The sequence below is a fragment of the Rhinolophus hipposideros genome, assembly GCF_964194185.1.
Source record: "Rhinolophus hipposideros genome assembly, chromosome: 12".
In the NCBI taxonomy this organism is placed as follows: Eukaryota; Metazoa; Chordata; class Mammalia; order Chiroptera; family Rhinolophidae; genus Rhinolophus; species Rhinolophus hipposideros.
In genome coordinates this window covers 28,404,295-28,432,116 of record NC_138058.1, presented here as the reverse complement: position 1 = coordinate 28,432,116, position 27,822 = coordinate 28,404,295, and the positions used below count along the sequence as shown (strand labels likewise).

General features: G+C 34.5%; 1 protein-coding gene across 3 annotated transcripts in view; it reads left to right on the top strand.

The window, feature by feature from the left end:
* Positions 1 to 27,822, top strand: part of APLF (aprataxin and PNKP like factor) — an 81,360-nt gene that overhangs the window by 296 nt on the left and 53,242 nt on the right. For 2 of the 3 annotated variants that reach the window (XM_081068412.1, XM_081068414.1), the window contains exons 2-3: positions 13,946 to 14,017; positions 23,427 to 23,599. In XM_081068412.1, the coding sequence (XP_080924538.1) occupies positions 13,946 to 14,017; positions 23,427 to 23,599 (245 nt within the window). The remainder of the gene's footprint in view (positions 1 to 13,945; positions 14,018 to 23,426; positions 23,600 to 27,822) is intronic. The other variant, XM_081068413.1, reaches the window with a different exon arrangement.

The following is a 27,822-nucleotide window of genomic DNA, read 5'->3' as shown; positions in this document are numbered from 1 at the left end:
TAAGTGGGGCCGGGGGCTGGGCAAGACCCGGAGAGCCGTGCCTGGTCCTGGCTGGCTCCTCGCGCCCGACGCCCCGGCCCGGCCCGATGCCCCACCGCGCCAGCCCTGCCTGTCTGGGTTTTAGAAGTTTGGGGGCAGCACGTTTTTCACTCAACTTGAATCAACTCACAAACGTTTTCCTTATGTTGCTTTTAAAAAGCAACTGATCAGTGTTATCATCATTATAATCTTACCCAGAGGTGGGCAAACTATGGCCCACACCAGCCTGTTTTGGTATGGGCCCGAGTACGAAGGATGATTTTTAAGTTTTAAAATGTAAAGGCAACAACAACAACCCTTTTGCCGGTTTCAGGGAGAATAATTGCTCCACAATTGTGGGGATTGTCCGTCGGCCTGACAAGCCACAATATTTACAGTAGTATCTGGCCCTTCACAGAAAAAGTTTGCCAACCTCCGGTTTTATCTTTTCTAGAATAATTCCTTTTAAGCTTTTGGCCTCTTTTGTGGGACTGCGTGGCCTTACTTTTACTGTAATAGTCTTTTTGAGTCGTATCAGTAGCTAACCCTTATGTAGTGTGTAGTACAAACCATATGAGTTAGGTCACTGTTCAGATGAGAAAATTGAGCTACAGATGGGTTATTTAAAGGGCACACATAAGCTTTTGGACACACTGTGCCACGGAGCTATGTATTTGTTCTCTACCTTCTTTGGCATGTTTAGTGGGAGTTAGGAAATTGGCCTGTTGCAGTTTGGAGTTTTATAGATCTGTCTATATATGTATATGTATATTGTTTTCTTAACATTCAGCATTTCTTTTTCAGTGCCCAGTTTGTGCAACACATCTGTAGATCCTAGCACTGTGGGGCATGCAAATGTGAATGAGACGTGGGTCCCAGCCCTCTAGGAGTTTTCTCTTGGACTGTGGAGACAAATCTGTGTCAGTGAGCTAATGCTAGGGAGTAAGGAGTGTGGACAATTTATTATCCTGGTTAACAGCAGTGGCTAAATGGAACCATTGGTGTTAACCTTGGGATCCTTCTCCAAGCAGGAAAAGGAGTGGGCATTCAAAGTTGTAATTAGGAAGTAAGTCCTAAAGAGGCGTGTGTGTGTGTGTGTGTGTGTGTGTGTGTGTGTCTGGGTACATATATGTATGTGTAGTACGGTTAATTAAGAAAGTTGAAGTATACCTGCTATTTATTTTTGTTTTGCTGGGCAAGTAATTACTTAAATGTTTAAATAACATTATTATTTTTCTCCTAAACATTTGAAGGAACTGCCTGGGGCGGGGCCGGGGGAGCGGTTTGCTCTCTCCTCCCTTCCCTTTCTCTCTCTTTATCTAAGTTAGAAACTTAAGCGTGTGCTTCATCTAGAAATCTTTTGTCTGGTAACTAAAAAGTTTTGATTTGCTTAACAAATTGTATCACCAACACAGAGAACTACAGATCTGGTTAAAAGATCGATGAGTTGTAGGCTTATGTTTTACCAACATGCCAACAGGTTATAGACCTTTTTATTATTTATAGCTTGATCTTTTGTGTTTGTGAGATGTGAGATGAGGTTTGTTATTGTGAGATGAGCCTGTTTGGTTTCTGGTTTTGAAAATGGTAAGGAGTAGAAAGTCAATTATGTGGTCTGGATTTTGCGTTTCCTTTTCAAATAATCATTCAGTGATGAGATTCTATTGCCAAGTTTGGCAGATATTAGAAGTGGTTATGAACGATACCCTCCACGCATTGAAGGAAAAATTTGAAGTGCAAACAAATCATCTTGAGGTTTTTAAGAATTTGGAGCTGACAGAGGTATGTGTTTCTTCTCTGCAGTGTGGTTAAACCCAACATGAGGGCATTTTTTTCAAACAACAGCAATTTCAGTCAGGATTCTTTTTCTTTTTTTTTCTTTTTTCTTTTTTTGGTAGTGTGAGAAAGAGCAAGGACTTAGTTCTAAGTGGGAAAACTCAGTAAGTTCATTGTAAGTTAGTATCCATATGAAATGATTAATTATAATAAGGATGATTTTTGAGCTCTTACTTAACTAGCCATGTTTTTTGGAGACAAGTTTCACAAAACTATAGCCCCACAAGCATACAGGTTTATAATTTCGACATGTAAAACAGTCTTAGTGGTAAAACATTTTGACAACGAGAATGTCTATGTCTTTACAGTGGCAGGAAAACAATTATAGATAACAGAGCAGAGTGAATTTAATTTTATTGTGCCCTTTGCTTTAGTGTGAGTCATCAGCAAACCCAAGGTCGTTGTTTACTTACTAGGTTGTAATTCTGTCATGATCTGTACAAATTAAAAGGGTTTACAGCAGGGTGAATCTCCAAGGAATTATTATCCTGGGTGAAAACAGCCAATCCCAAAGGTTATATATTGTATGATTTCATTTACATGACATTATTGAAATGATAAAATTATAAAAATGGAGAACAGGCTAGTGGTTGCAGGGGTGAAGGAAGGGGGGAGGACAGCAGGAGGGAATTGGGTATGGTTATAAAATAGCAACCTAGGGGATTTTTGTGGTGATAGAAATGTTTATATCTCAACCTTATCAATATTAATATTTGATTGTGATAGTTTTGTAAGATGTTACTGCAGGGGGAAACTGGGTAAATGGTGTGAGAGATCTTTATTATCTATTTCAACTAGATGTGAATCTACAACTATCTTAAATAAATTTAATTAAAAAGAAGATTTTTAAAATATAGCATCTCAAGCAACAGAGTACCTTTAGGCCAAACTATTGCTTTATAGTTTTTCTTTAATGAAAGCTGAAAAGTTATTATACTCTTAAGTGAAAACTACTGTTTCTGATTTCAAATTTTCCTCATTCTGTTTTGGTAGCAGGGATTATATGACATTCCTTTATGAGCTATTTTCCTCGAAGGAACTAGGACAGTGCCAGGTATCTAATATCTTCCTAAAGGCAGGTGCTGTTGAATCTACTGCGTTAATTAAAAAGAGAAGAGGCCTTGTTAGGGGTGGGTTAGTGGCGAGCTTTCATGTGGACTCTTCAGTTGTAAGTGAAGAGTCCTTGCTGTAACTTTCAAAGTTTGCACAAAGTAACTGCTCCCCATTCTGGCAACTCTGTACTGTTTCTGCTTGTTGCAGAATCTCACTGGCTGTCCTGGAATGCTCCTCCTATCTGGTCCAACAGGTTTGTCCCTAGGGAGGTGCCAAGCACTCCTCCCTCACTTAATTATTGAATACAATGCCTGGCACTAGTGAGTCTTCAACACGTGATCTCTTTCTTCCTTTTCTGTGTCTCAAACACTCACTCTTCCAATCCTCAAAAAAGAGTCTACTTGTAATTTAGGTGTGAAAAGGATACAGAGTTTGGAAGTAAATTTTAATAAAGAAGCAGGAGAAACATTCTTTAACATGTTAAAGCTTAAGGAGAAACATTCATGATGGATTAAATGTTAACATTTTTCCTGTTTTGTTGACCAATGTTTTAGTTAATTCAGAAAATAGTTGATGATTATATACTATAGTCCGATAGGAGGGATGAAAGAAATACACAACTCCTTGCTCCTAAGAAACTTACAGTTTAGTAAGTATGAGAAACGTAGAGAAGCAAGTAACTAAATGTATTACAACCTCAAGTGGGACTGGAGTCTGGCAGGCAGCTTGAGTGAAGTGGGAGGGAATAAACCCAGGGACAATAATAAATGACAGTGTCACAAATGACTACTGCCTCAATATGCCAGTGACATACTGAACTGACTGGGAAGTCTTAGAACAGTTAGAATTTTGGTAGGCATGGAGGGACGGTCCTTGCAGACTGAATGAAATGTATGATTTAAGCCTCTAAGATTTGAAAGTGTAGGCATATTGGAGAACTGGATAAGTGCTGACAAGACCTGTGGGATAATCACATAACATCAGTGATCCTGTTTCACTTTCACAGACATTGCTTTTACAATATTTTCCAGTTTTTATTTTTTTAAAATAGATGCTTTATTTATCACAGCAGAATTGAGTGGGAAGTACAGAGTGTTCCTTTATACCTTCTGCCCCCACACATGTGCAGTTTCCCCCACTGTGAACATTCTGTTCCACAGCGGTGTATTCTATGACATGTCATTATCGTCCGAAGCCCGAAGTCCATAGTTTACACCAGGGTTCACTCTTGGTGTATATTCTCTCGATTTTGACAAATGTGTAATGACATGTATCCATCACTGTAGTATCACACAGAATAGTTTCAGTGCCCTAAAAATCCTCTGTGCTCTTTCTATTCATCTGTCTTTTTCCTTCCAACCCCTGGCTACTACTCCAGTTTTTACTGTCTCCATAGTTTTACCTTTTCCCGAATGTCATATGGTTGGAATCATGCCGTACACATATGTAGACTTTTCAGATTGGCTTCTTTCACTTAGTAATCTGGATACTGAAGGTCCCATGGCTTTTCATGGCTGTTTAGTGATGAGTAATACTCCATCGTCTGCATGTTCCACAGTTGGTCCATTTACTTACTGTAGGGCATCTTGGTTACGTCCAAGTTTGGCAGTTATGAATAAAGGTGTTCTGTAAACATCCAAGTGCAGGTTTTTGTGTGGATATAAGTTTTCAGTTCATTTGGGTGAATATGGAGCACAATTATTGGACTGTATAGTACAGATGTGTTTAGTTTTCTAAAAAACTGCCCCGTCTTCTGAAGCAGGTGTACCGTTTTGTATTTCTACCATCAATGAATGAGAGTTCCTGCTGCAAATCTTCATCAGCATTTGGTATTGTCACAGTTTTAGATTTGAGTCATTCTCATAGATATATCATTTTCATATATATATAATTTTCCCCTCTAAATCAGTGTCTCCAAGTTACCATCTGCCATGTACTACTTAACCTGAATATGCCATTTTTTCATATGCCTCCATACCTCTGTCCTAGTTCCTTTCTCTGGTAATTTGATCCTGTAGGTAGTATCTGGGTATCTCTATTTTTAAAAGACTATTTTGAATATCTGTATTTTGAAGACGATTCTGTTGCATAACCAGAGTTGAAAACTACTTCTAGACACACTATGAAGAATGCTTGGCATAGAATAGGTCTTTAAGAAATGTCTGCTGAACTGGACAAAATAAGTAACCATTCAGACCCTAGAATTTACCGAAGTCCCAAGTGGGGATTTAAACCCAGTTTTGTCTTCCTAAGCTCTGCGTATGTTTTTACTCACTATGTTGTCTCTATCATAATATATTAATGTTGAGGACGATGTTCTCACATGTGTATTGCGTGGGTTATACAAGCAGCATTGTAAGACAAACAGGTTGGGTGAGCTGAAATTTCCGTGGCATGAAGTCAGCACAATCCATCATATTTGGCTAACAATTCAGCAACCTTGAATTAGGAGCTCAGAAGTATTGGATTTTACTTTTAGAAATCTGATCCATATTTCATCAGTATTGTGGATTAATAGGTGTCTGTGAGGTAGCTTGATAATCTTAGTACAATTTACACCATTATTCTTACGGGAAAGTATATTCACAAATTTCAAAAACCACTTCATGTCTAGTATATTAGTAACCTTTGAAAAAGCTTCCTTTTAAATTGGAGTCTGCCTGGAGAGCCTCTGGCCAAAATCAAGTTCATTTCTTCAAACTTGTTCTTTCTTAATTTCAGAAATTGGACTTTGGTACATTCCAAGTGTAATAATAGACAACTTGTATCAACTAATTTTTGCTCTATTGAGGAATAGGACCAACTTAGTACTCTCTAATGTTATGGTAGAGTCTCAGTGTCGCTGATTTGAGCTTTGGAGTGTATGTTGGACCTGATACTGGTAAGCACGCTAGACAAGAACATTTTATAGTTTGTCGACTGATTAGCAGTAACCAGTCTCTATTCAATTTAGCTCTTAATTTTAGATTTTATTTTTACACTCACACAAAGTTTGAGGAAATAATTTTATGCAAATTATGGCAAAAATAGATCCCATGCTTCTTTAGTTTGTGCATTTTCAAATAATACAGCCTCAAATCCCATACCAGATGATTCTTTGTTATTCTCTACCATGAAAGTTTAAATTTGTCTATTTTTTATTTGTTGCCGATAAAGCAAACTAAATAATCTTGTGTGAAAGCACTATAAATTGTATTACACAACAAGATTTTTATTATCTTAGCCGTTGGTGTATTATGTAGTTTATACTGAAAAAATAAACAAACAAATCTTACCTCTTCTCTGTTTTTACATTTTTCAGTAAATATTATATATAGGCAAAAATGAAATGAAAGACACCATTCTGTTTCGGAATCCAGTAGCCTTTCTGCTTTTCCTTTATTCGGGTTTGTTTTTTATTTTTAGAATTTTGGAAATAATAAATCGTTTAGAGACTTTGATTCAAAACCTTTAAACATTTCTGCTAAGAATGTCTTCATTTTGTTTGATGTCAATAAATGCCAAAAATAAATATTTGGCAAAGAAATCACAAACACTTCTTTTATGTTTTCATGTCTTTATCTTCTGGCACAAACTTCATGTCTTAAATAATGGGGGAAAGATTTGAACATACATCATAATGCATGGAACATTCAATTCAAACCCAGAAAATCCAAGATAAGGGATCCACACTGTGTCAATACAAAAGTGTTATAAAACAGAGAGCTCTGTCCCCATTCAAGAAACAATATGAAGAATTCAAGTAAAAGGGTATTTTTCTGTAGCATCTGAAGAAAAACCGCTGCTGTCTTATCTGCTGCTGACAAAGTATAGGAGTGATTTCACCATTATCTTTCAGCTTATGTATTCTTCAGGGTTTCTTTTCTGAGCTCCAGCCATGTGATATGAAATTCTTTTAAGAATAAAGGAAGTTTTTGTTGTTGAGTGCTCAATATAGTTAGCGTTTGTGTTTAATACTCTTTCTGTAACTGGCCAAGCATCAATGAATTTGTTACTAGGTGTCCGGGATCAATATAACAGTTGTTAGAGTAATGGGTATTAATCATAATTGTTTTTGGCTGCAAGTAACAGGAATGTGCTTATGGCAGCTTAATCAAATAGATTTTTTTCTTCTGTAATAGAGAATCTCGGGCAGTCAGTCAGGGCTGGCACAGCTACTCAAGGAATGGGCTTTTCTGTGCTCCTCCATGGTTATCCTTTGCATGTGGCTCTCATGTCTGTAGTCATAAGAAGGCTATGTAACTTGAGGTGCCACATTTACGCAGGAAGTTAAGAAAGGCAGAGGGCAAAAGGTGCATGCCAGTTGAGCGCAGTCCTTTTTATCAGGAAGATGATAATCTTTCCAGAAGCTCTACTCTGTTTTGAATGTAGATGTTGTTGTTTTGTTCGGGTATAGTGAGGGCAACCAATAGGAGATGATTGCCATGGAAAAGATAATTTATTACAGTTCCCAAGAGAGAGAAGGACATATCACACAGGGTCACACCAGAGAACCCTGAGGTGGGAGAAGGCAGAAGGAAGAGAGGGCTAGAGGAACTGGTGGGAAAGCCTTTACTGTGGTTTTCTCAGGAATGAATGGGCAAGGCAGGGTAAGCAGGTTTACCATGGTCTAGTTTGAATAATTTTATGTACTCTGGTCTGTGGGGTCTTCCCCTGGTTGTCTGATGCCTAGCTCTTGGGTGATTAGGGCAATATAAGAGCCAGGTAAAGCCATGGGATTGGGGGTACGGTTTGGGATTGGTTAGTTTACATACGAAAGGTGTACTTGCAGGTGAGTCAGTTACTATCTCTGAGAATCAGGCAGAAGATACAGAAACTAGCTTAATATATAGTCTCTCTTATGTCCTTTGCTAGAACTGTGTTACCTGGCCGTCCATAGCTACAAGGAATTCTTGGTATTTGTATATTTTTTAACTGGGCACATTGTTACTCTAACAAACTGGAGTACTATTAGCAATGAAGAAGAAATGAATTAAGCAGCTAGTAGCATTTGGCATACAGTATCACCTGGGAAGATTTAGCATCTGGAAAGTATAGGTGTAGTTTAATGATGAGTTACAAATTCAAATAACTGCAGAGGCCAGGTGTGCAATAAAGAGTGAAGTGGTCTCAGTGGAAGATTATGGGGAGTGTTGGGGATTCTGGTGAGAGGGAGGGCACATATATTCTTTAAAGTAAAAACGAAAAACAAAAACCAAAACACTGACTGATTGGTGGCCTGTTGGCTATCAGTTTGTGGTGCCTAGTCTAAATCAAGGAAATTAAAAAAAAATTATAACTAAGTAGAGGCTCATTAATTTTACTGAAGAGACTATAAATAGAATTATACTTCATTTTTGTTATTTAGCAGTCAGGTATACTACTTTTTCTAGATAACTTGGTAACTCTTTTAAGTACCAACATTTTTGAAATTTTAACTTTTTCCCCTGAACTTTTCATTTTGAAAGATTTCAAACCTGCAGAAAAATTGAAAGAATAGTACAATGAACGCATATGTATCCTTCACTTAGGTTAACTAATGGTTAACATTTTGTTATATTTACTTTCTCTCTCTCTTTCTTTTCTCTTGAACCCATTTGAAAGTATACTGCATGCATTATGGCGCTTTATCCCTAAATGTGTCAACACATGTCACCTAAGAGCAAGAACATTTCTATGAATAGTAAATAAACAAATACATCTCCCCTCCCACACACACACACTTATTATCACACTCGAGAAATTTGTAACTGCAATAAATTTTGCAATAAATTTTAATATTCCATATTCAGGTTTACGCAACTTTTCCAATAATGTCCTTTTTAGCATTAAAAATATTTAGGATCCAATCAAATATAGCTTCTCTAGTCTAGACCTGTTTTGTCTTTCACGGCAGTAATGCTTTTAGGAGTCCAGGCCAGTTGTTTCACAGAATGCCCACAAGTTTGATTTTTCTGATTATTTCTGCCTAATTAGATCAGGTGAAACATTTTGGATGAGAGTATTCCATAGGTGATATGAACTCAGAGCACCTCATCAGGAGACCTAGCTAGCAGTTTGTCCTGTTGCTGGTGATGGTGTTAGTGCGATTACCTGGGGAAGGTGGTGTCTGCAAACTTCCCCCACTGAACACATCATTCCCTTTGTGAGTAATCTGTGGGGTGATGCTTTGAGACTTCATGAATCTTGTTTTGCCTCAATCTTTCATCTGGATATTGACACCCATTGAGCCATTACTGAATCCACTATTATTTTGGTACTTACAAAATAGTAATTTTCTGGTTCCATCATTTCTTCTACATTAGCAGGCATTGTTTTATAAAGAAAGTCTTTTCCTCCTAGCCCTAGCCTCAGCCCCTTTCTTGAAATCAGTATGAACTCATGGATTATTTTTGTATTCAATGTGTTATATTCCATTATCATTATTCATGTTGATGCCCAACTTGTTCCCAATTTTGCTGGACCTCTGAACTACTGGATATGAGATGTGTTTTCAGCATTTCCCATTAAGGTATGATTTCTTTTCTGCGAGAGATCGAATCTGTGTCCCACCGCCCCCAGGTTCTCACTCCCTCCTCTTTTCCTCCTAGTTGCCCTCTGACTTTCTTTACCAGCATAGGTTCTGAAGCTTGATCTCTCTGCATGTCGTGTTTCTTTCCCCTCTTACATGTAAATTAAAGTTTGTGGTAATCTGTTTCCTAGTACTTTAGATCAAGCTGGGATATAGATGGTTTCATTTGTTTTATTTATTGATCTCTGATTTTTTTTGGAGGATGTGTGGTATGATTAGAATCTAGGTGGCTACAGTTATTCTGTATGAAACTGGAATTCCTAGATTTTAACTATTTTTATGGCTAAGATGCAAAATGTCTGACTTTCGAATGAAGTTTTCATTTAAACCTGGTGACGCATGGTAACCGATAAGCAAACTTGGGTAAGCCATTACTACCTTTTGAAGGATGTTATGTCATTTGTCCCTCCCAACTCTCAGTAGTCCCTAGCTGACATACTCTTTTTGAATCCTTGGGTTTCTTTGCTTTTCTATAGCCTTTCTCTTTCCACTTGTAGACCAACATCAGTCATTCCCCTCCTCACCCATTGTTAATGCATTGCTTACTAAACCCTATCCACTTTATTCTCTACTGTGAATAGAGAATTAGGAATTTAGATAACACATCTTGTTAGACATGGATATGACATTAGAATAAACAGGACCAAGTGAAAGCCTGAAGGCCTCTTGGAGCTTTATTTAGAGTTTGAATTTTCTCAGAATGTCTACTTGCTTATTAAATAGCCATTCAGTTTTATTTTCAGTTCTTCAGTATGTTCTAGTTTGGGCAGTTAAGCTGCTGGTAGATAATCTAAAAAATGATGTTTTATGTAATGATAATGAGGGAGGCAGTGCAGGGCTTAGAGTAAAGGTCTCTAGAATCAGATTCTGTGGATTCAAATCTGGTTCCCCTGCTTATGGGTTATGTAATTTAAGTAGTTGCTTAACGTCTCTGCTCATTTAAGTAGTTGCTTAACATCTCTGCACTGCCATTTCTCACCTATAAAAATGAAAATAATAGTGTCTTCACTGTTTTCATGAAATTTGAAAAAGAGAATTCATGATGAGTATAGAACAGTGCCTTGGTCTTGATAAGTAATTGCTGTTCCAGTTAATATATTAATAAGAATGTGTCGATGTTTACTCTGCACAAGGAACAGTGATCAGCTGTTAAATAAAGCAGGTCATGAGACCTTTAGGATAATATGTTTGTGACCCACCCTCCACCTACCACCCACAATTCTCACTCCATCCTGGAATTAAAATAAGCTTTAATGATAATCTTAAACTTTTAAGGTTTCCATCGAAAGCATAAATGATTTTTTAGCTTACTTATTATTTAGAGGTATGGTTTAAAAGGGACAATTAATTATAGCTTAATGGCTAAGTGATGTTAATTTCAAAGACTTTAAAAACAATTATTTATTTTTGTTTTCAGTTACAGTTGACATTCAATATTATTTTGTATTAGTATCAGGTGTCCAGCATAGTGGTTAACATTTATATAATTTATGCAGTGATCCCCCTGACTGGTCTAGTGGCCACCTGGCACTATACATAGCTGTGGCAACATTATTGACTAGATTCTCTATGCTGTGCTTTACATCCCGTGACGTCATACATACTTAATGGTTAGAAACTTGAAGCTTTCCTGCTAAGATCAATAGCAAGGTCAGGATGATCCCTATTCTCACCACTCCTGTTCAGCATCATACTGGATGTCTGAGCTAAGACAAAAAAGGAAATAAAAGGTATGCAGATTAGGGAGGAAGAAGTAAAACAGATGACTCTTAAAAGCACTTTTTTGGTACTCTCTATAGGGATGCACAGCTTGCATGGAGTTACACTGTTGTGGAGTCATGTGACCACTAGAGGTCACATTATACTTTTATATTATTCAAAAATATTTTTTTGCTAAGTGTCACTGAAATCTACTTCAAAGAGAGGCTAAGATAGGAAAAAGTCCATTATTGCTTCCTGCAAAATGTATAGCTTGGAAGAAAAGAAAAAAGAAACCCACACCGGACTATTACAGGAACCGTCATTATATGTCATGGTATTATATTTGACAGTTGATGACACCATTGGTTAGCAAATATTTGTGTTATTGAAGTTAATGATGGGATCTTAGTACCCAAGTTAGAAATAGAAACTTCTTATTCCAAACCACAGAATCATTTGTATTTCTTGAAACTATGTCTGAATGATTGCATATAGATGTAGAGGCATATGAATATTTTTCTCACATTTTTTAAAAAATTAATAAGAATATAGATTTGGAGTGCTACCTACTCAAACAGTAATCTACACAAGTTACTTAAATCCTCTGGACTTTCCATTTCCAAATATGTAAAATGTGAATAATAGCTATAACAGTATTATGGTGAATCTCAACATTTTAAGTGAAAGTTCTATGCAAATAATTAAATCTATGCAAGTGGCAAAGGGGGTTATCAGATAACTCCTGTTGTTTTTCATCCACTAAGGCACATTATGGGAAATATATATGAATCTCTAAATTTCTATCCTTTTCTGATAGAATAGATTATTAGTTTACATTTACTTTTCTGAAATAGTTATTGTAGCTAATAGTAGATATATTTTAAATGGACTACCTTTAAGCTACTTTGTTTTAGAAAATGTCCTAAATAGTAATTTGTAACTGTGTAGAAAATTCATGTATGTGAAATTCATTTCACTGTGATGCTTGATGTTACTATTTTTATTTAGTCACAGCTTTAAGTGTGGAACTGCTCTCTGATTAAAAAACATGAGTACTGATTCTTGGCAGTTTCACATTTTTGCAAAGTTTTACAGAACTAATGGGTGTAATTGAATTTAGGCATTGCTGTAGTCTGCCTTTACTAATTATTTTGGTCACGATGTGGATAATATTAGAGTTGAAGTGATAGATGTTAAGGTAACCATGAGATGGATCAAATAATTATGGTGTTAAGTTGACGCTTAAAATATTTTCATTATGTGTCAGCCACAAATTACAAAGGTAATCTTTTTTTTTTTTTACTAGTTTCAGGTGCACAAAACAATGTAATAGTTAGACATTTACACCCCTCGCAAAGTGATAATCCACCCAATCAACTACCCCTCTGACATCGTACATAGCTGTTACAATTCCCTTGACTCTATTCCCTATGCTGTACTCCACATATTTAATTATAGTTGACATTCAGTATTATTCATCTTCAGCTTCAGGTGTATAGCACAGTGGTCAGGCATCTACACAGTCTATGAAGGGTCACCCTAATAAGTCCAGTGCCCATCTGGCACCCTACATAATCTTTACAACATTATTGATTATATTGCTCAAACTGTGTTTCATATCTCTGTGGCTGTACTGTGGCTACTAATTTGTGCTTTCTAATCCCTTTACCTTCTCCCCCATCCTCCCCTCTCATCTAACAACCATCAGGTTTTTTCCCCTATGTCTCTGAGTCTATTTCTGTTTTGTTTGTTCGTTTATTCTGTTCTTTAGGTTCCACATATAAGTGAAACCTTATGGTATTTGTCTTTATTCATTTGACTTATTTCACTTAGCGTAATATGCTCTAGTTCCATCCATGTTGTTGCAAATGGTAAGATTTCATTCTTCTTTATGGCCGAGTAATACTCCATTGTATAAATGGAACACAGTTTCTTAATCCACTCATCTATCAATGGGCATTTCAGTTGTTTCCATATCTTGGCTGTTGTGAACAGCACTGCAATGAACATAGGTAATCTTAACCATTATGTTTATAGCCATGCAGCGAGGGCTTGATTGGCAATTTTAGCATTTAAAGTGCAAACAATTTTTTAACTTTTGTATTTTAACATTTTTAAAACTTTTTTGTATGCAGAAATGATTATGAGCATAAGTAGAACACTGTGGGCTCAAACACAGGCAACAAATATATATAAAGTAGATGATAATCTCGTCTTCACTGTAAATATTTGATTTTCACTACTTCTCCCACCTTCTTGTGTTAAGTAGGTGCTGATGGCTCAGCTGGCTCCAGAGCTCAGCTGAGGTTTGTCTGACCCTGGTCGGCCTGACCCTGAAGCTTGTAGTCCTACCTGTTACATTTACCAGACTGCTGCTTTTTAAAGTCTTTTGTCATTATAACCTACATTAATTTCTTGCATTTGAAATGTTTTCTAATAAGTGCATATTATATAGAATTTTTTTCTCATTTTGTAAATTTTATTGCTAAGAATCCCCACTGTATGTCTGTCTTGAAACCATCATGTAAAGTTTTGGGATCTCTTAGATTCCAAGCTTGAGTCTCTGCTCTGACATTTATTTTTCTACAACTTTGGGCAGGTCCCTTAATCTTTGAGTTGTTTTGCTTTTTGTTCAATGAGGACAGTCATTTTAATATATAGTTGGTGAATGAATAATGTATTTCATACCTAGCCTACTAATTTCAGAAACATTGTTATGGTTTCATTGTTCTTATTGTTTTTCAGGGAGGTGGCTGTGTTTGAAATTCTTATTTTTTTCCACTATAGATAACAGACAAAAGAGTGTCCAGAAGACATGCCATTCTTGAGGTGGTGGGTGGTCAACTTCGAATCAAACCGGTAAATATGTTATTAAGGATTTTTAAAAACTTTGTGTCTCTCACCTTTTCAGCTCCTGATTAGAGGGGCTTATTTTCTAAATTTCTGAAAATGGGGAATTAATTCAAAATATATCCTTCTTATTGCCAGAAGATAATTGCGAGATAAAGATCAAACTATTTAAACTACCTATTTTCTCACAGGGCAGTGTTATGTTTACATAGTTAGAATTTTCATGAATGATGACTACCAGTTCATGCACACATTATGCGTTTGTTCATGATTGGATATTACAAATAAGAGCATATAAAAAGCCCATAACTTTGTATTGGTTGGTTTTTTTTGGGTCGTGACTAAAGGGACTTAAGTGTCATAGAGTTGTATTTTTTTTAGAGTTTATTGGGATGACAACAGTTAGTAAAGTTACATAGGTCTCAGGTGTACAATTCTGTAATACATCATCTATATATCACATTGTGTGTTCACCACCCAGGATCAGTTCTCTTTCCATCACCAGTTTTAACAAATTACTAATTTGTGTAGAGTTGAATATTTCTAAAATTTAGACCTTGTTCTAGGATGAAAAAATTTTTAATTTGAAAGTTCTTGTTAAGGGCTAGAATTTTAACTGCTTGTGTTGTAGTATAAATGCTGCTGTAGGGACAGCAGTTTCTGAGAACATGCTATGTGATTATATCTTTTCATTTGCAGAATCTATTGTGTAGGAGAATGAAATATGTGTATGAGAATTTTGTGTAGAAGAATATTGTGCAGGAGAATGAAATATGTCCATTCATTTTGGACTAGATGTGGTGGTGGTACAATTATTATGGAATGAAATCCATTAATTTATAACATTTAAAAACCTATATGTATTTTCATCTTATGTGTACAACTGCCTGTTGTATTATTAGTTCTTTCTTTTCTATAGAGAGTACTTGTATTATCCTATGTTGAACAGCTCCCAAATTTGAGAAATATCCTTTAATTCTAGTATTGGGAAAATTTTTGAATAAAGCTGAATTCACACCATCTCAACCTTGAAAAAATACTTCCAAAAAAGTTTGTATCTCATTCTGCGTTGTCTTAGTATCTTGAAAAGTGCTAATATCTGAGTCAGCACTCCTTTGGGACCCCCTTTATTTACCATCAGTTATTCATCTATTCATCCAACTATCATATTCTTCATAGTGAGACTTACTAGACTATAAGCTCATTGAGTATAAGAGCCCTGACTAATCTTCGTATCTCTAGTATCTAGCATAATGCCTGTCACATAGTAGGTAGGTACTTAATGTTTGTTGAATTCATGAGTAAATGCTGCAGGGAGAACTATATGTGGCATTTCTAGGAGTGGGGCTATCATGGATTTTTATAAAATTATGTTATTTTCCAGTACTTAATATCTAACACCATTTCAATGAACCATTATGGCCTAAAATAAAGAAGTTTGATTTTGTTGTTAGTGAAGCATGTTAAGGTAAAGAATATAGGGATCCTAAATTCCTATCCTGCTTTTTCTGATTGAGCATATCATTAATCATTAGTTTATATTTACTTTTTTTTCAAAATAGCAGTTATGGCCAGTAATACACTTGGCTCCCCAAGTGGAAGACCCATTGACTTAATACTTAACTCTCTACATTATTTACTTTTATTTACATTATTTACATTCTTTTAACTCTCTCTACATTATTTAGATTTACAGCTCTATAATTCATATTAATGAAATGAGGAACTTACAGCGAGTGCTTAATTTTTTGACAAGTATAACATTTAAATAGTCCTTGATGATTGGATTTCTAGTCATTTTTGATACCAAAGCTGAGAAACCTCCTGCAGTAGGTTTATAGACCTTCCTAGATTTGTATTGTTAGTATTCAAATCCCACTGTGTTTGCAGATATCACAGAAAAGAATTATAAACTTTGGGTGGAAGCTTAAATGATATAGCCACTTTGGAAAAGAGCTTGGCATTATTTCCTAAAGATGAAGGCATGCATTCCCTACAAGCCATACCCCCTTCCCCCACTCTCCCCTCCACACACCAAGAGATATGTACAAGAACATGAATAGCAAAATTGTTTATATAATAGCAAAAAACTAGAAGCAACATAAATTTTCATCAATGGTGGAATTTATAAATATATTGTGATATATTCATTTAATGAAATATACTACAACAGTGAAGATAAATTACAGTGAAAATATGAAAAAACATGGGTTAAAATTAGGAACATAATACTGAATGATGAAAGCTAGCGTTGGAAGAATATATACAATATGTCTCCACTTATATATATTCAGGATCATAAACGTAGGTGGTAAAACCATAAAGAAAATCAAGGCAGCGATAAACATAACAATCAGGATAATAATTACCTCTGAGGAAACTGAGAAGAAAATGGGATAAAGACTCACAGGGGACATCAAAGGTAACACTTTTTCTCTTAAACTGGGTGGTGGGTCCTTATATAATATCTTACATGTATTATGTCTTTAAAAATTATTAGGACATTTATGACATGAAAAAGGTGCAAAGAATAGCACAATGTACCACAGTTACTTCTGTAATGCCAAATTAGCAGACATTGGAAGACATGGAAAAGCATATTTACTTTTAAGGAAATGTATAACCCTAATACAAGAATTTGACTACTGTTTTAGAAAAATATCTAATTGGGTTTTGAATTTTATTTCAGTAATTGTATTCACATTATGTTAGTGGAAAGAAAGCTGCTTCTTGGAGTTGGTGATATATGTATAGGTCTTTTGCTCTATGCAATACTTGATTTCTTGTTTATATTAATATCATTTTAATAAAGTGCCTATTCGCTTGAAATAGATTTATTTATTTATTCACCTACTTAATGTAGCTGCCACCCACAAGGTACATTTTAGAGAAATTTTAAAACTGACTTTAATTTTCAATAGAAGTTTTAAGGTCTTGAAAATAATGAGAATGAGATGAACATTTATTTGATGTGCGAAAGCAAGTTATATATACAATTGTAATAAATTGTTGAGAAAAATTTTAGCTTAAAAACATTGTCAAATTATATAAGTGAATATAGGAAATATTTTGTTATGATCACTTCTCTATGCTGTATACTCCCCTGTTTTCCTTCAGTTTAGGAAGCTAATCAATTAAAAATTAGCTTTGACTGTAATAGATGAATGCGATTAGGACAAATACTAATTAGTACTTTTAAAATGGATGAATTTGTCTTTTTCCCCCTCTAATTTCCCTTCAACAAAAGTCTCTAGCTCAGTAGTTCTTGGAAATAGTGCATGAAGAGAAAATGTTAGCTTTTTGTGTGTGTCATTTAAATTTAATCTACAGTCATAACAGCAGGGAGAAAATTCATTGTGAAGGCAAAATGATAATATTTTCTGTAAATGACTGTATCACCAGTGGTTTGTTATGTCCTCAGGCTGAATTCATAGCTGTAATGCTTTTATTTTATTTTAATAAAAACTTAAACTCTTTTTGGTTCTTGGTGATTGAGGGAGTAGTTATATAGCTACATATAAATTGTAAAAGATATGTTTTTTTGTTCATTTGGTATTGATTTTCAAAATCTATCTTCGGGTGACTGTGTTTTTTCTATTGCACAATAAAATTCCTGAATTGTGATTGTTTTTCTTCCCATGAAATTATGAGTTTACTTATAAAATAGCTATAAAATACTGCAATAGCTTTCCTACAACTTTTGTTAAAAAAAGGACAGAGAGAATGCTTTCTGAATTAAAAAGAAAAAACACCGAAAATAAGAGGAACCTCTTTTTTGGGTACACATCAATCTTTTAAAAATATTTAATAACTCCAAGAGAAAGCTGTAGAAAATTGATTTTTATTTTAATTCCACTTCTTCAGAGATAATGCATCCTTTATACCACTTCTTATTATAAATTATAACATAATTTATTTAGATTCTCATCTATAATCCTATGTATATGTTAAAAGGCTCACATCAATGATATGCCTCTCTTATAGACAGCTCATATTTTTTATTCACTGTGGGTTTGGGTTTGCTAGTATTTTGCCTGCCCTTGTCTGCTTTTAGAATCAAAATTAAACTAGCCTCATTAAAGGAATTTGAGAGACTTCCATCTTTTTTGTCTTGAAAGAGTTTGAATATTCAGAAAAATCTTTAAATCTATTTAGGTCTGGTTTTGTGTGAGATTAGAAAGATTTTTAACTATTGATTCTATTCTGAAAATATAGGTCAAATTCAATCTCCTTTTCTTTTCATAATCAAATACATTTTAAACAAGCCACACACACATAGACATACACGGTGGTTTTTTTTAAAAGTCTGGTGTGTATTCTTTAAGATAATTGTCAATTATGGCCATATTTTCAAATCTATTTGCATGAAGTATTTATAGTATTATTTTTCAAAAGTTTTGTTTTAGGTGTAGTTATGTCATTGTTTCTATTCCAATTTTTTTATGTGTGTATGTCTTCTCCCTTTTTGTTTATTAATATTGCCAGATTTTTGTCTACTTTATAATTTTTTTCAAAAACTATCTTTTGGATTTCACGTGTGTATGGCTTTTTAGTTTAATGTATATAGTTTGACATAGATTTTTAAAAACTTATTTAATAAGTAATATTTAGCTCTAAGTTGTAGGATCAAACATTATATTTCTTGGAATGTCATTTTTGCTCTTAGTTCTGAGATCCCCTGTGTGAATCATTTTAGGAAAAGAAAAAGATGATCATGGACCACACATACTGTGGCTGGATTTGCTGAATGCTTGATATTTAACCACCTAAAATCTAAATGTCAGGTGCTTTCACCTGAGGAAAAAATACTCAGATGGAACATTTCTTTCACATTGTGTTAGTGATGCCTTTTAAAAGAAATGTAGTTAGTTTCCTTTTTAAAGGAAACAGATCTACTCTTAGAATTTTTGCCTTGCGTTTAACAACTTAGACTTTGTAAATTTAGTACTATGCCATTATTTAATGTTGTTTATACAGTTATCAGAGTTTCTCAAATATTCATGAATAAGAACATGGTCTTAGCCTATAAGAGCAAACCTCATTTAAAGAACATTTAGGGTTCTGGCAGAAGCTAATGTACATTCTTGTTTTGACTCTTGTCCCTCCCATTACCCAACATTCCTGACTTTGGGGACTGGAATACTCAAGGAAGGGGAGGCTTCGCTTAAAAGGCCGAGGAGTATTTCCTGCTACTCCCTTCTTGCCTGCGTAGTGTCTGATAAGAAATCAGCTGACAGTCTTATGGGGGCTCCCTTGTGGATAACTAACTGCTTTTCTCTTGCTGCTTTTAAGATTCTCTCTTTGTATTTAACCTTTGGCATTTTAATTATGATGTGTCTTGATGTTGGCCTTTTTGGGTTCATCTTGTTTGGGACTCTGAACTTCCTGGGCTTGTATGTCTGTTTCCTTCACCACAAGTGATGAAAAGCAACGACATACAACCAAGATTGCTCTACCCAGCAAGGCTGTTATTTAGAATTGAAGGACAGATAAGCAGTTTCCCAGACAAGAAAAAGCTGAAGGAGTTCACCACCACCAAACCAGTATTACAAAGAATCTTAGAGGGACTTCTTTAAGATGGGAGGGGGGTAAAGGATGGGTGAAAGGGGAAGGGATTAAGAAGTACAGATTGGTTGTTATACAGTAGTCATGGGAATGTTGAGTATACCATAAGGAATATAGTCAATAATATTGTAATAACTAGGTATGGTGCCGCATAGGTACTAGATCTATCAGGGTAATAGATGGGAATGGGGTGGGGTGGGTGAAAAAGCTGAAGGCATTAAGAAATACAAATTGGTAGTTAATACAGTATGGGAATATAATCAACAATGGTGTAAAGATCATGTAAGGTGCCAGATGAGCACTGGATTTATCAGGGGGATCACGTCATAGACTGTGTAGATGCCTGACCCACTGCGCCATACACCTGATGCTGAAGTAGAATAATATTGAGTGTCAACTATAACTAAACATATAGGTATGTATAGTCACGAGATGTGGAGTACAACATAAGGAAGATAGCCAATGCTATTATAACAGCTATATAAGATGTTAGAGGGGTTGTAGCTTAGGGGGTGGGTTATCACTTTATGAGGGGTTTACGTTGTATTGTACACCTGAAACTAATAAAAAAAGAATTATTTGATACATTAAAAAGAAGGCTGAGGAGTTAACAGATACCTATTTCCTAGCCCAGCGGTGTGCACAAGCTCAGAACCTGGTGGTGCTTTGTCATGCCTTCTTGTGCTCTAAGGTGCTTTATCATACCTTCTTGCGCTCTAAAGCTCTAGCCATGAGCCAGGGAGCCACTTTGGGAGGTAAATTAGGGGGAACTGATAGCATAATGAAAGGGTTTTAAACATTACGTTTAAATTATAACTTGAATGAAAGAAACAACCATTCAAAACTCTGTTTTAGGAATATGGTGTGGCATTTTTACAGTCTTGTATATATAGTTTATAAAATGACTCTGACTGGTAAAATAATTGCCTACCAAATTTGTATAGCCTCTGTTTTTAATTCTTACTTCTACCTTTCCCTCCCAATTTTATTGTACTGCTTTCTTTTAACACTGATGTAAAGGAAATAGAAATGTTTTCAATTGCAGATATACCTTATGGCCAAATCCTCATGAAATGAAATTGCCAGGACTAGGTAGATTATATTTATTCTAGCTTTTGAAGTTGTCTTTCTTTAAAAAAAGGGCATGTAAGTTAACAACACTTACTTTTCTGGCAGCTTTTTTTTTTAATACCCCCTGTTCTATATTAGTAGCCCCCTCTCCAACTTGGTTTGGATAGTTCAGCTTCCAAAATGTAGTTATTTTCTTTACAAATTGAGCTAAATAGTTTCTAGGTTCCTTTCCCCAAATTCCAGTTCTGTAGTTAGTTTAAAAGTATAATGCTATGGTTTGATGAAATGAAGACAGGTGAAGTGACAGAGTTATCTGTGTAATGTTTTTTTGGGGGTATTTTGGAAGCCAGTAAGCTTATGTGCCCAGGTGCTTACAGGAGATTTTTAGAAGATGAAAGTGGTTGTTGTTTAAAAATTTAGTTTACCCACTTGTATAGATCATATACATAACTTTTTAAAAAATCATGCAACCCAGTATCTTATAGAGAATGGAATTAAAATGATTTTCGGGGTGAACCTATTTAAGTGACTCAACAATCAGTGTTTTTAGTAAATACATTACATTTTAAGCCTCACTTCTTATAATAAACTCTTTGGAACCATTCCTGAGATTATTCACTGATATCTGACAGCTGAAATATCATTGATTCTTCCTGCTATTAGAGACTTCTTTGTTAGGTACAGTAACCTGTACCCATGGGCCTGACAGTCTAGTGGTGATTTATCAGATGATTATAAGTAATCTTTGAACTGATAAGGACTGGTTCAAAATGTTCAGACAGAGGTATGGTGGGATAAGACCCCTCAGGCTGCAGTAAATCAAAGTAAATCATTTTGAGACCTCCTTGATTGGAGCAAAGATTGTGTGCGTGAAGATTGGGGATATGAAGGTAGGAGATGAGGTTGGAAACCACTGTTAAGTTTATGAAGAACCTTCACTGCTGTGGTTTTCTTATATTGGGGCATTATCAGAGGCTTTCCACAGAGAAATGTGAATGAATAACTTGGAAAGCAGTGAGGTGAGTGAAGACAGGGTGCCTTGATGTGATATTAGCCCAAGCAAATAATACAAGCAGTGGGTATGAGCTTGAACTAGGGAGTGACTGTGCAAATGGTAAAGAGAAATGGGTTCAAGGGCTACTTCAGAAGTAAATGATCTGGGGCTTGACATTTGGATGGAGTGGGAGAACATTGTAGATGTTCAATAAGTGTTTGTAGATATTTTGGTAAGTTTTAATATTTAATACAAATTAAATCAGAATATACTACATTTACCCCTGAAAACCCTATTCATTTTCTGTAGAAATAGACTTTTTAAAAATATACAAACAATTGGAAACTAAATTGTAATGCAGAGTAACCTACCTGTAATGAGAAGTTAGTAATATTATTTGCTTCATGTTTTATAACAATATTCTAGACTTGTTTATTTATTACTTAGTTTATATTCTATAAAGGCTTTAGATTTTTAAAAAGTGAAAGTGAGTATATTTAATAAAAATTTTAACCAAATTTCCTAATGAAGAGAAATTTGTTGAGGGTTAAAAAAAGTGCTGATACATTTCTAGAATTTCAAAATACACTAAAAATAGGCTTATATAAACTTCCTTAATTTATCCATAATAAATGTTTTTTACAGTAAGAACAGAAGTTTTTACCTACTGTATTTATATTGAATTCTAATCTTTTCAAACTCAGGGTAAATAAAACATACTTTAATACCTACAGATATTTTCAAAGGTTGGGATCAGAAAAGGTTTGAATGTATGAAAATATGTTGTATCTCAGATGGTTTAATGAAGTATAAATAGGAAAACTGGAAGTGTTCAGCATATGTCCAATTCCAGGGTTGTAATTATCTTGCTATACTGGAGAGGTTGCTGAGGTCTCTAAAAAGTCTCATTTAATCTGATGAAGTAGATGGATGGATGGGTAGGGGGAATTGCTCTATGTAAGAGTCTATTAAAAAACCAAAGATCCGCATTAATGTAGATTACTTTGGTATACACTAAAGCTTATTTATTTTAAACATTTAATCATATTGATAGCAAAAAGTCTATTTGACCTTTGGAAATGGCCACTTTCAGCTTTATTCTAGTTAGAATTTTGAAGGTATCTTTCAGTAGGTTTTGGAGGCAACTTCATTATCTTTAACATGGAAGCAATCAGTGGCAAACATAGTTCAAAATAGTAGATATTGTAAGAGCTTTGACATTAAGATATATTTACTACTTGCAATTTGAATATGGATGATGATCTTCATAGTGGGGATTTCATTCAAAGTAAGATTCCTTTGTGAGGAGCTAAAAAAAGCTATGTTGTTTGCTTGAGAAATTTGACCAAAATCTCCCTTCTCATAGTTTCTCATTTTTTAATCATGGTAAGAAATTATTAGGGGAAAATAAGTAGAAAAGAAGGTAGCCATTTCCAGGAGATCAAGGAATTTTGGATATCAAAGTTGGGAGACTCAGTTTCTGTACTGAGAATTATTTTTCATGTTAGCCTTTTCAGTTATCTCAAGCAAAACAGAAGTATCTTTTACCAGTTAATTGATAACTTTGCTTTTTGATTCCTAGAGAAATGGGTGGTATATTACAATTTTTGTCCCCTTTTATATATATAGACAATAATTACGGTATTTGTAAGTGCCAAATTTATTAGACTTTTAAGTCTCATTTATACCTAAATTGTTGTTATATTAAAATTTTGTATCAGCTCATATTTAGTTGTATTTTTGTCATAATTTTGAGTTACAACATCACTATATTTCTATATTTGTTAGATACACACAAATCCATGTTTTTATCAGTCACCTGAGAAGAGCCAGCTCTTACCATTGAAGACAAATCTATGGCACTGGTTGAATCCTGGAGATAGTTTTTCTCTGTTAATTGACAAATACATTTTCCGTGTTTTCTCTACATATTCTGAAATGGAATCGGAATGTACTTTAAGGTAAGAGTGCCTGATGAAATGAGATTAAATAGTGGTATTAGTAATCTAACACCTCAGCCATTCACAAATGCTTCAGTAGAAACCATTATAATATTAAACTGTATTGGCGATATAGGAGTTACATAGTGTGTGTGTGTGTGTGTGTGTGTGTGTGTGTGTGTGTGTGTGTGTGTGTTTCTAGAAAACATTTGACTTTGGAAACTCATGCCTCAATAGTGATTGTCCTCATATGTGGTGCCTTTCACCATTGTGTTCAGAATGTATTTTCCATCTAACAGGTACCAGGATAGTTAACTTGAAACTGGATATATTTTCTTAACTTTAAAAATTTTAGTAAGGTATTAACCTCTGGATTAGACTACATTTGTATAACTTCTCTTTTTTATGAAAAATAACAGAAATGATAGAGTAGGGAAAGTGAAGAAATGAGGTATTACAATAAACATCTGGTGTAAAGTTAAAATGAATATTCTTTTGAGGCAGTCATTAGCAGATGATTTGCTTTTGTTTTGACTTTTAAAATATAGAACACATATGTGTAAACTGGACCTATAGAAGTAGGTGGACAAAATTATACAGAGTATGCTCACTAATTGCACTGACATTAAATTGAAATATCGAGAAAAATATCCCAATATTTTGAAATTGAAAACACATTCCTAAATAACTCATGGGTCCAAGGGAAATGACAAGGACAATTAGAAAACATTTTGAACAGAATAATACTGAAAACATAACATAAAAATTTGTGAGATGCAGCTAAAGTCGTCCTTAGAGGAAAATTTATAATAAATGACTATATTAGAAGATAAAGCTATAAAACCAATGATCTATGTTTCTGCTTTAAAAAGATAAACAGGAACAAATTAATCCCAAAGTAGCCTAGAAAAACAGAAATAATAAGAAGAATTGAGACTAGAAATCAATTAAACAGACAAATAAAATTAACAAAACCAAAAGTTGATTCTTTGAAAAGATTAATAAAATTGGGAAAACCTTAGCAAGGCTTGCCAAGAAAAAAAAAAAAGCTAGAAAACACAAATTATTATCAGGAATAGAAGAGGAGATATCACTACTGATCCTACAGACCTTAAAAGAATAATGAAGAAGTATTTAAAACTTTATGCCAGTAAATTTGACAGCCTAAATGAAAACATAATTTAAAAAACAGATACACCGAGAAACAGAAAATCTGATGAATCCTATATCCATTAAAGAAATTGAGTTCATAATTTAAGAATTTTCCACAAGTACCTTCACTAGTGAATTCTCTTCAACTTTCAAGGAAGAATACCAGTATTACAACTTTTTGCCCAAAACAGAAGAGGCTACACTTCCTCACTCATTTTATGAATCTTCTATAATTCTGATACCAAAATCAGACAAGAACATTACAAGACAAGAATATACATACCCGCACAACAAAATATTTACATATCAAATCCAGCAGTATGTAAAAAAGATAATACACTTTGACCATGTGGAATTTGTCCAAAAAATGCAAGGTCTACTTATCGTATAAAAATCAACCAATGCAATTCACTATAAGAGATTAAAGAACTATCATTTCAGTAGATGCATAAAAATAATTTTGACAAAATTCAACACCTGATCATGATAAAAAAGAAAAGATATCTTTGAGAAAACCAGGAAAAGAAGGAAACTTCCTTCCTATAAAAATCTTACACTTAGTAGTGAAATATTAAAAGTTCTTCCCCTAAGACTGAGAACAAAACAAAGATGTATATTTGCACAGCTTTTATTTATCATTTATTTAAGGTCCTAACCAGTCCATTAAGGCAAGTAAAATAAATAAAATGGATCATAGTAAAAAGAAGAAGTAAAACTGTTTTTGTTTGCAGATGACATGATTGAATATTTAGAAAATTCTGAGGACTCTACCAAAGAAGCAAGACACAAAACAGTACCTACTGTACGATTACATTTAAATTGCATTTAATAAGCAAGCTGTACAGATGGAAATCCAATCAATGGTTATTTGCAGGGGGATTGACTAGGAAGGGGCACAAAGGAACTTTTTGTGGTGATGGACATATTCTGTGAATTGAGAAGGGTAGTTACATGGCTGTATGTATTTGTCAAACCGTGCACTCCAGGTCTGCATTTTAGAATATATAAATTACATCTTAAATTTTGAAAATAGTAAATGGAAAGAAATTATGTTAGGAAATTGTTTTTTGATTTGGTTAAATGAACTCGATAACCATGACTTGCCATTTTAAAGTACAAATATTCCTTTTATAACACATGTATAAAGAATGCTGTTTTTTAACTAGCTACTGAAATGAGAAATATAGATAACTAATTTTTTTGTTATAATAAGTTTCCATAGTAGAAGTATGTACTTTTTTCAAAAATGAGGAAAATACACATTTCTACAAAGCAAAATATGATCATTACCTGATAACTTATTTATATTATATGTCAATTTAAATTTCATTTATATTTGTCCAAATTAGCTTGTCCCCTTGGTGTGAAAGATCAGTGTTGTACCTTAAATCAGATTGTGGATTAGTAAATTTTGAATTTTTTTAGTATTGATAAAATTGAAAATGCCACCCACTTTAACAGCATTGTATTTTTTCAGGCTATTAGTTATGAATAATATTATCTGCTGTATTGTTGCTATCAAGCTAAATGTCTTGAAAAAGGTAGTAAATATTTCACATATGTTTTGGTAATTGTATGCCTACGAGGTCGGACAATTAGTTTGTGAACTCATCCTAGAAAAAGTGCTACATATCTCATTGCTGAATATCACTATGGTCACCTTCAAAGTCCTCCCCTTGGGAAGCTGGACACCAACGCCTGCACCTAGTTCACCCTTTGAAGCAATTTTGGAACTCTTTTTCTGGAATGGCCATCAGAGCTGTTGTCCTATTATTACCCTTGATGTCCTGAATATCATCAAAACATCTTCCTTTCAATATCTCCTTTATCTTTGGGTAAAGAAAGAATTCATTGGGGGCCAGATCAGGTGAGTAGGGAAGGTGTTCCAATACAGTTATTTGTTGACACTAAAAACTCCCTCACAGACAGTGCCGTGTGAGCTGATGCCTTGTTGTGATGCAAGAGCCATGAATTGTTGGTGAAAAGTTCAGGTTGTCTAACTTTTTCACGCAGCCTTTTCAGCACTTCCAAATAGTAAACTTGGTTATCTGTTTGTCCATTTCGTACAAATTCATAATGAGAATCCCTCTGATATTAAAAAAAAAAAGGTTAACATCATTGCAACAAGTTCACGAACTTAATTGTCAGACCTTGTAGTTTAGAGTAACCAAATCAATTGTTTTTATATTAAAAAATTAAATGTTCTGTTTTTAGCTTGGTAGTGTAAAATTTCCTTCAGCGTTTTGATTTCACTCTCAGTTCTTTTTCAGTTTGTGATTTAAGAGTTTTCAGATAGTTCCATGATAATAGAATGATTTCTGATGTGCAGTAATCATTTTCATTTTTTTTACTTTGATCCTTATCACTCATTTAGTAACAATAGTTGAAAGACCATTTGCCTAAAGATCAGGTTAACTATAATAGCTATTATTAATTGAAGATGTTTATCACATTTGTATCATTCAATATATGATTCAAAGTATATAGCCTTCCCTTTTAAGAATGTTTTTGCTTTCATTTGTTAAACATTTAACATTTGAATAGGCAGAATAAAAATGAAACCTAGAATACTGAATGCTTTCTTAAAAGGGGCTATGCATTAAGATATATGTTGGCAACCTTTCTCTGTAAAGGACCAACCAGATTGTAATTATTTTGCTTTTTGCAGGGCATGTGAGCTATGCCCTAATAACTCAAATCTGTTCTTCTAATGCAAAAGCAACCGCAGACTATGTAAACAAATGCACATGGCTGTGTTTCAGTAACACTTTCTTTATGAAAACAGGTATCAGACTGGATTTTGACTAAGTGTTGTAGTTTGTTGATACCTGTATTGCAGTAAAAGCTAAGTTACATAACAGAATGACCCCAAAATGCAGTACTTAAACAAGATAGAATTTATTTTTCTGTGGCATAATAGTCCAGAGTTGTAGGTGTGCTCTCCTTCATAATGTCATCTAAGCTAGTGGAGTAGCTCTGTCATCCTCAACATACAGCTTCCAAATGAGCTTCATCATTGGTGTTTCCAGTTGGTGGGAAGGCAGTGAAGAGGAGGATCTGAGACAAGTATCCTGCACATGTCACTTCCATTT